Below are 13,373 nucleotides of genomic sequence, written 5' to 3' on the forward strand. Positions count from 1 at the left end.
GTGTCCATTTATAAAGAAATTTTCACTATACTTCTCACGTCTCCTGACGGTACACGGACATGTCAAAAGACTTTGTTTGGGAAAAGACGCTCTCTACAACTTTAGCACTGCAAAAATGAAAACATCTCAGATTAGGCATTTTATGATAATAGCAGCATTAACATTGCTGCTTACAGCCCAGGTAGTGGCATGAATAGTTGAAATACTAGCAGGCTATAACTCAGTACAGATAATGCAATACAGATAAGCCTCTCTGTATTTATGTATTTTTAAAAAAATTACAACATGAAATATTAGCACGTATGGTAACTAACGTTTTGACAAATGAACAATGTAACACGAAGTATGGCCGATTTGATAAATTCTGTTCCTCTGACGCTGTTCATGGAGCGCTCAGCTGTTCACGATAATTTGTCAGCGGGCACAGAGCCAGGGAACTCCCCCAGGCTCCCAAAGGCGGAAGGAGGGGACGGATAAAAGTTCTGCACATGCTCAGTAGGTTGTTTTTCTCAAAACCTTCTCTTAAAGTGAGCCGGCAGACGAAAGTTCCTTGTCTTTACTGCAGACCATCAAGCCTAAACCCTGAGACACGATAACAGCATCGTTGCTGTTATTCTGCTCTCACACCTCAATGACACTGACTAGTGTTCAGCATTGCTTTTTTCATACGAGATTATTTTCATAGACTTTTTTTTTTTGTTACTACGCAATTTGTAGATTTTATTCGTTGCCACCATGGTGCTAGGAAAAGTGAAGAGCTTCGTAGTAAGCTACGACTGTCTAAATGACAGTAATGTCCCTGTTTTTTCAAGTGGGGACTCCGTCTCAGGAAGGGTAATCATCGAGGTGACCGGAGAGATTCGTGTGAAATCTCTCAAGATCCATGCAAAGGGATTTGCAAAAGTTCGTTGGACAGAATCACGAAATGCTGGATCCAACACTGCCTATACTCAGAACTACACAGAAGAAGTAGAGTATCTCAATCACAGAGATATCTTAATCGGTCACGAAAGAGGTAAGAACTCAAATGGACTGTTTTCATTTATTGCTTTTGCACAGCAGAGTCAAACCTTTGAAAAGTTCTGTTGTAGAAATGAATGATATCGGATATGTGCAATGGTGATGCTCAACCCTCTTTAAGTAGTCTGAATCAAATGTACTTTTTGACGAGTACACGTATATTATCCTATAAATAATAACTTCGTGGAAAAAATCGTGGATACGTTCTCTTAAAATGTGCAGTATAAGGAATTAGACAAATGAAAGGAAAGGCAATGGTATAGGTCCTTCAATTGTCATCCACCTTCGGTACTCCTCGAAGACCTGAACTCGTCTGTCTTTACACTTTTATCCTTTTTGTCAGTGATACCTCCAACATCAAAATATAGATGAAATATTCGATTCCTAACATTTTATCAGGAACGTCAAAGTACTGGCTGCATCATCGACTCAGTTGTCACAGAGGTTGAATGAATGGGAGCAGCTTCTCTTATTGTCTATTTTTGAGTTCGTCCATCGAATTAGGAGAAGAAAAACAATATTAGTAACCAAACACTGTTTGTGAAGGCGAATATGGTGTGCAGAAGTGTTTTTCTTTGGTAAAAGACTGCGTTGCTGGGACAGCTGACAGGTCTAACATCACAGTTTTTCCTCAGTTTCCACCCATTGTTAAAAGCGGTTCAATCCTGTTCTGATGCAGTGACTAGCTGTTCCCGTTTCTGATTGGCTAACGCGCAAGCATGTCTTCACTCTCCTCATAGTTCTGCACGTAGCATCTGAAAAACGTGCAAGCTTGTATCGCATTTGGACGAAAATTTCACATTTTGCACAACAGTGTCAAAAGAAATACTCAAGCCTGATTGCAGAACGTGGGCGCACGGTCTAGTCCAGAGTGTATTGTGTTCTTATGCTGTTTAATTGTGATTGAAACTAGGAAGGACTTGCACAGTACACAGTCTCTAATGTTTTTGTAGGTTGCAGCAAAGTCAACGTAGCGACACACTGTCGGTTTAACATACTATCCATGTTTACTCTGTCGTCATCTTTATTCTTTATTTGCCTATTTGGTCTGCCCGCTTGTTACTTTATATTCTGTTTCTGCTGAAATCTTTGTGTAATTTCTCAAATAACTTCTCCTGTCATGTCCCAAAAACTATGTACTCTACGGTTTAAGTCGCTGTTGCATGTCATCTGTGTTGTAATTCAAACCTCTGTTTCTTCTGCAATTGCTTCCTAAACATATGTTTTAAAAAAAAATCATGTATCATCATGTAAAGTTTGAAATTTGTACATGTATGGAATGTGTTCTTTTAAATAAAATCGTAGTTAATTTAGATAACTTAGTCGCTTTCTGTGATTTTCCTTTTGTTGGTGTCTGTCTTTGTCATAATCTTCTCACGTGTGACTTGGAATGGGTGAACATTAGTTAACTTAGTCCACATAATACAGCCACGCCGCACTACACGCGTACATTGGATAGGGGCTGGTCCGTAAGGGTGAGCAAGATAGGTTGTAGGGCTGTCTGAGTACTGCACAGTGAATACGTAATGAGCCAGCCGGAATGGGAAAAGCAGCCTGCTCCGGTTTAGGCCGGTCTTCTCTTGCTCGAGTCTGCTCTTGAGTGACAGCTCAGCGCCTGTTTACCACAGCTTTGGCTCTGCTAAGCTGAAGGAGATTGCTGAGCTGGCGGAACAAAAGCCCCAAAGTACTTATTCGTATCACTTAGCAGCACATATGACAATATTTTTTTTTAAAAAATGCATTTACAACAAAAGTGTTGTTGGTTGGGTAATTACGTACAGAAACACATACAATTTCGAGAAGTTTTTTCTCCTCACAATTGTGGCGTAAAACAATGCTTTTTGTTGTTGTTTTCTGTTTTGTTGTGCAGTTTGCGTTTAAAGTTTAATAATCTCTCTCTGCAGTGGGGAAAGAAAATAAAAACATTTTCTACATCTTGTTTCATTTTAAAACGCGTGAACAATGTCTGAGCTGGTGTGTGGGGATGTATTTCAGTGATGTGAACAACAATTTCAGCGAACCTCAAACACACCTTATAAAAAACTCATACAACCCATTATGCTGAAACCATGAATGTGTATTTCTCACATAACATTTCGAGGGGTTTTATGTTCTGACGTGATACTTTGAACAGGTTTATACATGTGGTATCGATTTTTTTTTCACCTCAGCTACTGAATGAATGAAACTGGTCTCTTTGTCATGTGTTAAGGTTATTTGTCAGGTAAGGTATACGGGTATTTGGAATATTGTTTTTCTTCTCTTGCAGATGATGACAACTCAGAAGAGGGTCTCACCGCCATTCCTTCGGGAAGACACGAGTATGCATTTAGCTTCGAGCTTCCACAAACGTGAGTATCACCTCTAAGCCGCATTAGCGTTACGTTGCAGAACGTCGTGGTTTTTTTTTTCTTTCGTGAATTACAAAAATAAATGTTTACGTTTTGGGATGAGGGGCTCAAGTTGGTCAACAATGCCTTAACTCTACTTGCTTGCCCCCCACCTCCCCTCTCCCTCTTCACATACAGACCTCTGGCTACCTCCTTTGAAGGGAAACATGGGAGTGTGCGTTACTGGGTAAAAGCAGAACTGCACAGACCATGGCTTCTGCCGATGAAGACGAAGAAAGAATTCACCGTCTTTGAACACATCGACATCAACACTCCCCTGCTGCTGGTAAGTATCTCTCTCTCTCTCTCTCTCTCTCTCTCCTTACCTCTTTGTCAAATTATGTTTAAGTTTCAGATCATTAAATCTGTTCCTTCTTCTTTTTTTTTTTTTTCCCCACAGTCACCCCAGGCAGGCACAAAAGACAAAACACTCTGCTGCTGGTTCTGTACCTCAGGTCCAATATCCTTAAGTGCCAAGATAGAGAGGAAAGGATATACTCCAGGTAATTATCTTTGCTCTCAAACAGAAAACAAAGCCACTCAGTGGACTTTTGACAAATTACTCTCAGTTTCGCTAGAGGACCTGTTCAGTAGACCAGAACACATTCACAAGCACCTGTTAAGAGTTCTGCCTTAGACTTGCACTAGTATTTCTGTCCAATGGAGGAGTTTGGTTTCTTTAAGCCTATCTCTGAACACACGTATCTGTATTTTGACGTCCAGATTCAATTTGACACAGTTGCTGTTTCTTTGTCCGAACAGGAGAGTCCATTCAAATCTTCGCCGAGATCGAGAACTGTTCTTCCCGTATGGTTGTGCCTAAGGCAGCCATTTACCAGACCCAGACTTTCTACGCCAAAGGGAAAATGAAGGAGATCAAGCAGCTGGTGGCAAACCTGCGCGGAGAGTCTCTGTCCTCGGGAAAGACCGAGACGTGGAACGGAAAGATGCTGAAAATCCCTCCGGTATCCCCTTCCATCCTGGATTGCAGCATTATCCGAGTGGAGTACTCCCTCATGGTGAGTAAGGGAATTCTTTCTCTCAATATAGTGTATTTGATATAGAGTAGTTCCATGGTATGGATCTAATCGGCAATACTATGGATACTTTTCTGTTCTAGGACTGTGATGTATTAGTTTGTAGTAATGCTTGGATTGGCACTGAGACACAGTGAATATTGGGTTTTTTTTTTTGTTGTTTTTTTGGGGGGTTTTTTGTCAGAAGCAGGACACTTTGTTCCTACATCACAGCCTATCAGTTGGTTTTGCATTGAAATGTATCTCCTCACCCCACCCCACCCCGTCACCCTGTGGAAACCCAGTTAGATTATGGCAGATAAGAGGATCAATCCTAAATATATGCAATAATACAAGGCCACTCAAGAGCTAATGACCTCTTAACCCCGTGAACCTGCACATACCTGCTTTGCATAACAGACAGACTTCCTAAATCATCACATACAAGACCAGCAGATGGTCATTGCAATGCCTGGTTCACCTTTCATCACCATCATCTCTGAAAAACTTAATATTAGGCTTTCATAGCTATCACTGTTTCTTTGCAACCTAATACATTTCTGTAATTAATTTATGTAAATGTAGCAACCAGGCTGTTCAAGTTATTATATAAGATAAGATGCTGTGCAAAGTATGCAATGATACAGGATTCATGAAGTATTTCACTGACTCAGTACTATACTGGTTTAGTAAACCGTGTACACTTCACACTTGGGGTGTTCTCACTTAGATGGGTGTGGTTAATCTTGATTAACGTTGCTTGTTCTCTTACAGGTCTATGTAGACATCCCAGGTGCAGTGAACCTGTCCCTCAACCTGCCTCTGGTCATCGGAACCATCCCCCTCCACCCTTTCGGCAGTCGGACGTCATCTGTCAGCAGCCAGTGTAGCATGGCTATGAGCTGGCTAGGCCTGACTCTTCCAGAAAGACCTGAAGGTGAGAAACCGTTCCCAGGGATGGAATTCATCCAGACCGCTTGGATTCTTAATCTTAAATATACACTGTGACTCATATTTAATAGGGTAGTATTAACATTACAAATTTATGAGACGGTAGGATGTTTACCGAATTAAATTCGGATCACCGGAAAGATATTTGGGTCAGATCATTTTAGCATAATTTCAAAAATCGTGCTCTAGCTTTTTTTGGGGGGGGGTAGGAACGACTTTGTTACTTAAAAGAAGGCTAAAGTAAAAGAAGAGAGAAGACCATTTAGCAGCATGGAGTCTGAGTCACGGCTGCAGCGGTTGTCATGGTAACAGCTCTAACCTGGCGAATGGGTTCTTTTACACAGCCCCTCCAAGCTACTCTGAGGTTGTGACGGAGGAACAGAGACAGAGCTGTCTAGAAGTTTCTGCAGGCAGGGAGGACTACGAGAGTCCGCTGTTTGCCTACATCCAAGAGTTCCGTTTCCAACCTCCTCCACCCTACTCAGAAGTAAGTACCATCACACTCAACCCCAACCCCAACCCAAGCACCACCCTCATATATGCTTACTGGTTTTCATAAGTATGTTAATGGGTGATATCATAACTCAATAGATATTTGTATGTCACTGAAGAGTTTGTAGGCCAGTTCTTTGAGACTTATAGATGTCAAGCTTCTGTGGACAGAGTTTTAGGAGGCTTTTTCTCTGTGCTCTCCACAGATTGATCCAAATCCGGATCAGTGCAGGCGTACGGAGGAGCGCCGGCCCGACACTTGTCCATCACGCTGAAGGACTCGACAGCTTTCGCCCGGAGCGGTCGGGCCGAGGTCACTTTTTTTCTTTCCGTTTTCTTCCCGGCGACGGTGCAACTCTTTCGCTCCGCTGTCGACGTTGAGAGAAAACGAAACCCGTGGGGAGAGAGTGAGGGAGAGAGAGAGAAAACCAAGGTGGAGGAAAGCAGAATATATATTTTTTTTTTACAGGAATCTGCTGTCGCATCACTTCCTGCCTGCCGACAGGGCCCGACGGACACAAAAGCTAATCTGTGTAGGACCCTGCAGACAGCAGTTGGTCTTCGGGCTGGACCTTGGCGCCAGAGTTTCGTCTGCTTGATCATCACTCGCGCTTCTTTCTTTTTTCTGTAACTGTGGCACATACTAGCGTCTGTGGCTAACGCGGAGCGGTATACAGAGTACGTATCAGAAAAAGAGAAAAATATCCCCAGAAAAAAAAAAACAAACTCTATAACCACCATCAACAGTACAATGGAGAGATACAGGCCTCCTCCTGCCTCAGTTTTGGATTTTTGCACATCAATTTTTTTTTTTCCTTTTGCTTGAGTTCTGTGGCTCAGTTTAAAAATCACTAATTGTTTTTGTTTGTTTGTTTGTTTGTTTGTTTTCTGCCTCTCAATATGTTGGACTACGTCTCTCTATTTATCCGCACAAATATGAACAACGCAGAGAACAGAAATCAAAGAAAAGAAGAAGAAAAAGACTGAAAAAAAGGACTGATGTAATGCACTGATCTCATTTAAGCTGTTCAGACATTTTGTTTGGTTCTTTGTGAGGGTTTTTTTTTTTGTTGTTGTTGCTGTTGTTGTTGTTGTTGTTGTTCCTCGATTGCATTTCCTTAAGGACGCACTGCCTACAGCAGATTTAACGCAGCAACACGCACTAATACTGAAGGCATTTTTTCTCAGCGTCGCCTGTTTGGACTATTATCCAATCACGGCTTTCGATTCTGTACCCGTGCGCACGTGTTTTTAAGTTTGTAGAATGCCTTTTTTTGCCAATATCTGCTAGGTGTTTTTTTGTTTGTTTTCTTTGAGTGCATGTTATTTGGTGGAAGAGACAAGAACTTGCAACTTTTGCATGTGTGCGCTGGGTGGAGAGAGAGATAAAACAAGGGTGTGGACCCATCAGGCTGCCCCCAGACCCCCAACCCCCATGCTCGCCCCCACCCGAACAGAATGTTGCCTTTCTATAGCTAAACGTAGAGCAGAGCAGTCACTATACAGTACTGCCTAGAAAAAAAAAAACCCCACCAAGACTCAGGAGACACTCTCATTTGCCAAATGGTTGGAAACAAAAGAAAAAAACTTAAAAAAAAAAAAAAAAAGATATGTACTATGTTTCAATTGCACTGTTTGAAAGAGTGACAGAAGGTAGCTGAGAGAGAAACTCACTTAGAGAAACACAAAAAAAGAGAGAGGAGATGAACAGAAAACTGCCTTGCATTTTGGGTTTTTGTAGAAAAAAAAAAAAAAAAAACGACATTCCCTTTTTGTCCTGCTACGTGGGCAGATTCCGTTTACCGCAACCTTTCTCCAGACCAGTGAAGCTAGACGTGAACAGAAGTAGTGGATGAAAAAGAAAAAAAAAAATGAACATGGCAGGATTTGGCCATGAAGGCACAGAGGTTTCCTAAGCTGAGGAAACAGACGTCTCTTAAGCTTGGCAAACCCTTGGCCAGAGCCCAGACGTCTCTTGTTGACATGAGGAATACATTGGTTTTAAAACTCATTCAACACTGAAGCTAGGTCAAAGCTTGTTTCCTACAGAGCCTTAAATGTAAAGCACTTTTTATATATATTAAAAAAAATAAATAAGAGAGGGGAGAGGCCTGTTCATTTCTGGTTGAGGTCTGGAAAAAGCTTGTTATTCCTTGGTGATTTAAAAGAACACTGTTTTAAACAATTTCTTCCACTCACAAGCTATGACAAAACAAAACTCATCTTTATAGTTAAGCAGTGTGTGTGTGTGTGTGTGTGCGCGCGTGTGTGTGCATGGTGTTGAGAAGGCAAGTGTGCGTGATGTCTTAGTAGTGCTTCTAATACAAACTTCAAACTATTTCAAGTGGTCTTAACTGGGTGGCCTTGTGTTCAGTTCAGAGCGGATGGTGGTCATTGATCTACATACAGGACGTGACAGACAAGCTTCATACTGTCTCTTCAGCTTGAAAATCATGCTCTTTGTAAAAGGGACAAAAAGGGAAAAACAGATAGTCCTTTAAAAACGAGCATTGACCCTTAAATACACACTACTCTCATTCGTTTATGGGTTCAATCATAGTTTTGGTTTTATTATTTTTATTGTTGTTATTATGGGCATTGAAAAAAATATTTTTTTTCCCAGTTAGACAAGTTTCCGTGCAGTTTTGTTCAACTCCTCTCTCTTTATTTTTGGGATCAATGGTTGACGTGTAGCACAGGCTTCTGGAGAAAGGGGGTTTATCAATCAGCAAACAGAGCTCATTTTTCCTAACAAAAAAACGACCCTCTTTCTCTTATGCGTTATTATATTTTGTTCATTGGTTTTTTTTTTTTCCGTTCTTGTTTTGTTGGCACTAATCTTACGGCTTTGCAAAATCTTTACGATTTTGACCACAGTTAAAAGGATAAGCTTGAAATATGTTTTTTTTCTTTTTTTCTTTCTTTCTTTGGATGGTCAATTCCACAGTCCAGAGTAAGACCTTCCAAACAGTCCAGTGTTAAAGCTAAACCCGTGACCCCCATCAGGAAAGAAAAAAAAATTGGGGAGGGATCTGGTGTGTGTTTTAGAAACAAAGGTGCAATATTATTTGTTTTTTTTTTTTGTTTGTTTTTGGGGGGGGGGGTTTTAGGTTTTTTTTTTGGGTGTCCTCAATGGTATATCTTCTTTCTCCTATGTTGTCTTTTAGTTTCAGTGATCATTATAAACCATAGATTGTTATTCAGCAGTTTTTATGTCTGGAATGGTTTTAACTCTTTGTCTTAGTTCTACAGTGGAGCTCAATAAAATTTTGGTGAAAAATAAAAATAAAATGTCTCTTTGCATCACTAATACATTTTTCAGTGAAGATGGGTTTTTGTTGTTACATTTGAATTGAGAATTTTCTAGCTGGGCTGTTTACTCTTGAAGAACTGACAGCCCAAAAATTGTGAACCATCACGATTAGTGATTACATCATCACACTCAGTAACATAGTGCTACATAAACAATGGGATGCATGCTAAGCCAGTGCCCTAAATAAAAGTCACATAAATGCATTTCAAATGTATCTGCCTCATATCCAAACTTACGAGGTAAACACAGACAGAAACCTATAGAAAGGGTACAGATTTCTGCCTGTTGTGAGGGAGCATCTCATTCAAGCCTGTTGTTCCATATCCAGAGAAGTGACACACAGTATTCCTTATGACAGCAACTGCAATGCAGTTCCCTTACTCATTCAGCACATGCTGATACTAAGAGCAACAGCACTCCTGGTGGCCACCTTATGAATTGCATTCAACCCCATCAGTGGTCTGGGCTTTATGGTGAGGTGTTTTTTCACACATGACTTGTGGAACAAGCTCCGCGGGTATTCAGTGGTAAACAGTTCTTTGCATTATGGTGTTAAATATTTACCATTGTCGTGACCTGGGAGAGAAGCCAAGAGAACAACTTAGACAATTTTTTCTTGATGACAGAATGCATCCACGTTCCTTAAAATGCCAGAAACTGAGCATTAAGGTAGTCTTTTTCATTTCTCTAAATTCAGATCACCTCTTGCATTGTCACTCAGGGGTGTGTTATGTATTCACTGCTACACTTTTATTTTCTCCATGACTCAGAGTGTGTATGATCATCAAGTATTGCTGTGTCTGCTTGGGTTGCATAACCCGAGGTGCTTGACACAAAGACGCCAGGGCGTTTCACTGGAGGTTGCCCCGTGACCCTTTCTCGTTTGGGGGCACCAGGGGTCACCTGGGGTGTGGTGAGGTCACAGAAAATGCACATTAGAGGTAGCTCTGTGGAGCTTGGACATGTTTACAGCTGAGAGGTAATTCTTGTAACTCTTCTTGGGAAACAAGCCAGAATACAAGAAGAACTCCACTGTTTTTTTCTTCTTTTTATCCTACAGTTTCTACGATTCAGATCAACCTTAAGCTATCTCTCTCAGTCAGGATGTGAACTGAAAGCGCTCTCTCTCTCTCTCTCTCTCTCTCTCTCTCCCTCTCTCTCTCTCGCTCTCTCAACAAAAGTTTAGTGTTACAAGGTAATTAAGAACAACCTCTCTCTTTCTGTTCTTTCGATCTCTTTTTATCACTGCTCATATAAAGTCATGAATGAGACACAAGTGGACAAGGCACAGTGCATTGGATCATGTTGCCCTGAGTGAGGGTTTGTTGACCTTTGTAAATATGCCTAACCCTATATTACATTATTCATATCTTGCCTTCCCATCAAAGGCTAGAGTGGCATTCTTGTATAACTCAACCCCCATCCCTCCGACCCCCTCCCCCCACCCACTTTATTTTTTCGTTCAAATATCCCTCGGGCAATGGCTATTTTGAAGCAGTGTTTGATCTGTTAGTCAGAAAATGAATACACACTAGACAGGTTCTATGTTATGCGGTCACTTTGAACCTCACTCACAATAGGCAACAAACACACAATCATCAATGTCATACTTAGAAAATCCATTGCTCTGACGTCAGGCAGGGTTTGTAATAATTGATCGGTGCCAGAGTGCCAGCTTCGATTGGCACGCAAACAGGAGGAGCAATTTAAAACAGGGTACTTAGTCAGATGGAAGACATGCAATGTGCTTGGAGTAAGATTATCATTTGCCAAATCTTAGAAATGAGTTCAGGGCAGCCTTCCTGAAAAAAAAATGTAAAAAAAGAATCTACATTGTTTTTGTTTTTTTTTTATCAGATTGGTGTGTACCACATCCTGAACTTTCCACTGTACATATTCATTATGAGAAACAAAAAACTCCAAAAGACAGAGAACATTACAATGTTATCAGCAACGTGCAACTGAGAAAAGCGGAAACTGATTTTAAAAAATAAAAAAATAAAAAATCCTTCCGATAATTAGAAGATGCAATAGAAAGGCTTAGCCTGGGAAAAAAAAAATATGTCATCTTGTCAGCATTCCATCAAAAGAGCTCACTCACTGGTCACCTGAAAAAGAAAAGGCTCTCGTGTAGTTATGTAACAATGATGGTTTAGCTACAGTGCCTCTCTTTGCTCACCCGAGCCTAAATAACAGTGATCTGCAAGCCAGCAAATTACACCCTAGTCCCACAATGGCTTTGGGATTGTAAGAGCCAGTAAGTGATGATTTTGTCTCGTACAGTGATGACTCAGCGGCCCTTTCGGAGTTGACTGGACACTTTTCGGCCCCTCTGGTGGCCCCTGGGCCTTTTTGACTCTGTGCGGCCGGTCTCTTTGAACAGAGATGACCTCTCTCCAGGCAGGATGAAGAGAGGGGAGGGATTAGAAGAGAGGGGAGGGATTAGAAGGACAGTGTCGGCTGCTGATTAGCCCGTGCTGACGCCAGGCTGGACTCAGCTGTTTCCTCTGACTGGCTAATCCCCTTTCCCCGAAGGAAGAACCCCACCCACTCTTTCCCACGCCCAATCACGGCACGGCCCATCAGGCCCAGGGAGAGAGCTTCAAGAAAGTTCCACGGACTCAGGACTAACCTATCACATGTTAACCATGGTGTGACAATGATATATTGAAGTTAATCACTGAAATGATGGTACTTCATGAAGATTTACTGCGTTAAAACCAAAAAATCTCTCAATAAATGATAATGTAATGAAGATGTTCTATCTCTTGAATCAAGCAGAAAACTGAAAATGCAAGATATTTTCTGCAGTTGAGGGAAAATAGATGGGGTTTTTTTTAACTTGGATAATCTGCCAAAAACGTAGGTTGTGACCACAGGGAATAGCAGAGCTATGACAAAGTACTTGGACACTTCACACTGGACCAGGGCCCACTTTCTCTGAATTTCCTTCTCTCTCTCTCTCTCTCTCTCACTCTCTCTTTCGTTTACCTTACAGAGTGCTTAAGCGAGCATGTCTTATGTCATAGCCAGCCTGCGAAAATGCTTCCTGATTCTATTTTCCTACTTACCACCTCACATCCACCATCATAAAACGGGAGAATGGTTTCTATCTCCGTCAGGAAGATTTGAAACGCTCCCGTTTTTTCCGTCCTGTGTTCTTTCGAAGCTCTGACACATTTGCATTCTAATCCCTTTTAAAGGGTGTACGTGTTCTTCTGCTTTCATCATCCAAGCAGGTACCATGTCTTCTAAACATCTCTGTCAGAGGCTGCTTGCGTTAATTACCTCTCTTGGTAACAAGGGGACTTTTAAAACAAAGGGTACGTGCTTGGCAGAGGAGCTTTGGCGATGTTTTTAATGCCTTCGTCGAGGACAGCGTGTGTGTTTTTTGTGTATGTGGGGAAAAAAGAGAGGGATGGACTGAATGACTAAAATAGGTCAGTGACCAACAAAGGAGACCCAGACTTTTCAGTTCTCAACACCTTAGTGACGCCATGAACTCAGACTGTGGGCCACATTTTGAATCGCCTAACATGGTACTCACCATTCAATTTAAAACCAAAACCATCATTTCCCAAATGAATGACCACTGTAGGAAAAAAAAAAAAGCTCAAACCCTGTGTCAGATACTGTGTGATTGGACAGGAATGCTGCCTGTTCTCTGGGTATGATGGAAGAACGACAGTTATATTCGTTCAGCTGAAGTAGTGCTCACTCACGGAAACTTTGTTGGAGGGAAACGCATTTGAATCGGGCTTCGCCCGTGACACCCTACGCTCGCTGTCGTCACCGGACTGGGAAAGGAAAATGACCACGCCCGGAAGAGAACAGCTGCAGCCCCGCAGACACTGACACGCAAAGGCCAAAGCATCCAAACACCCCCCAAACACACACACACACACACACACACACACCCACACCCAACTCATGCTCTGCTGCATGTCTCTGTGGAGAGAGGGGAGAGGAATGGCGGGAACCTGATAGTTTTAAAGGCCTGTGAGTTGTTTCCAGGCTTGGCTTGCCCTGGTGTTCACAGTCCCAGGAATACTCTGCATAGCTTTTACACATACCGGGGAGAGCAGGGAGGGCTCGTCTGCTCCTCAGCGAGACCTGCAAAAGTCCAATCTCTTGTCTGTTTCAAGTCATTTAAAGTTTAACCTTCACCCTGACATGGAGTCCAGTGACTGA

The 13,373-nt window shown here is 41.8% G+C and overlaps 1 protein-coding gene across 2 annotated transcripts; it reads left to right on the forward strand.

Moving 5' to 3' along the window:
- The first annotated feature begins 575 nt into the window (after positions 1–575).
- Positions 576–8,943, forward strand: arrdc3a (arrestin domain containing 3a). Of its 2 annotated transcripts, none has more exons than XM_030771050.1 (8): positions 576–1,015; positions 3,290–3,371; positions 3,549–3,696; positions 3,811–3,913; positions 4,173–4,429; positions 5,201–5,363; positions 5,722–5,864; positions 6,076–8,943. In XM_030771050.1, the coding sequence occupies exons 1-8, from the start codon at positions 736–738 to the stop codon at positions 6,142–6,144; spliced, it is 1,245 nt and encodes a 414-aa protein (XP_030626910.1). In that variant the 5' UTR covers positions 576–735; the 3' UTR covers positions 6,145–8,943. The 2 variants fall into 2 exon arrangements, with proteins under 2 accessions (XP_030626910.1, XP_030626919.1); XM_030771059.1 differs by having other exon boundaries at positions 576–1,003.
- The last annotated feature ends 4,430 nt before the right edge of the window (positions 8,944–13,373 follow it).

The sequence above is a fragment of the Chanos chanos genome, chromosome 1 (genome assembly GCF_902362185.1).
Source record: "Chanos chanos chromosome 1, fChaCha1.1, whole genome shotgun sequence".
NCBI classification, from domain to species: domain Eukaryota; kingdom Metazoa; phylum Chordata; class Actinopteri; order Gonorynchiformes; family Chanidae; genus Chanos; species Chanos chanos.

Excerpts from the sequence above, each read along its gene's own strand:
- arrdc3a (XM_030771050.1), top strand. The coding sequence starts at position 736 with ATGGTGCTAGGAAAAGTGAAGAGCTTCGTAGTAAGCTACGACTGTCTA. Across the intron at positions 1,016-3,289 it reads CTTAATCGGTCACGAAAGAG|ATGATGACAACTCAGAAGAG; the intron begins GTAAGAACTCAA and ends CTTCTCTTGCAG. Across the intron at positions 5,865-6,075 it reads CTCCTCCACCCTACTCAGAA|ATTGATCCAAATCCGGATCA; the intron begins GTAAGTACCATC and ends TGCTCTCCACAG.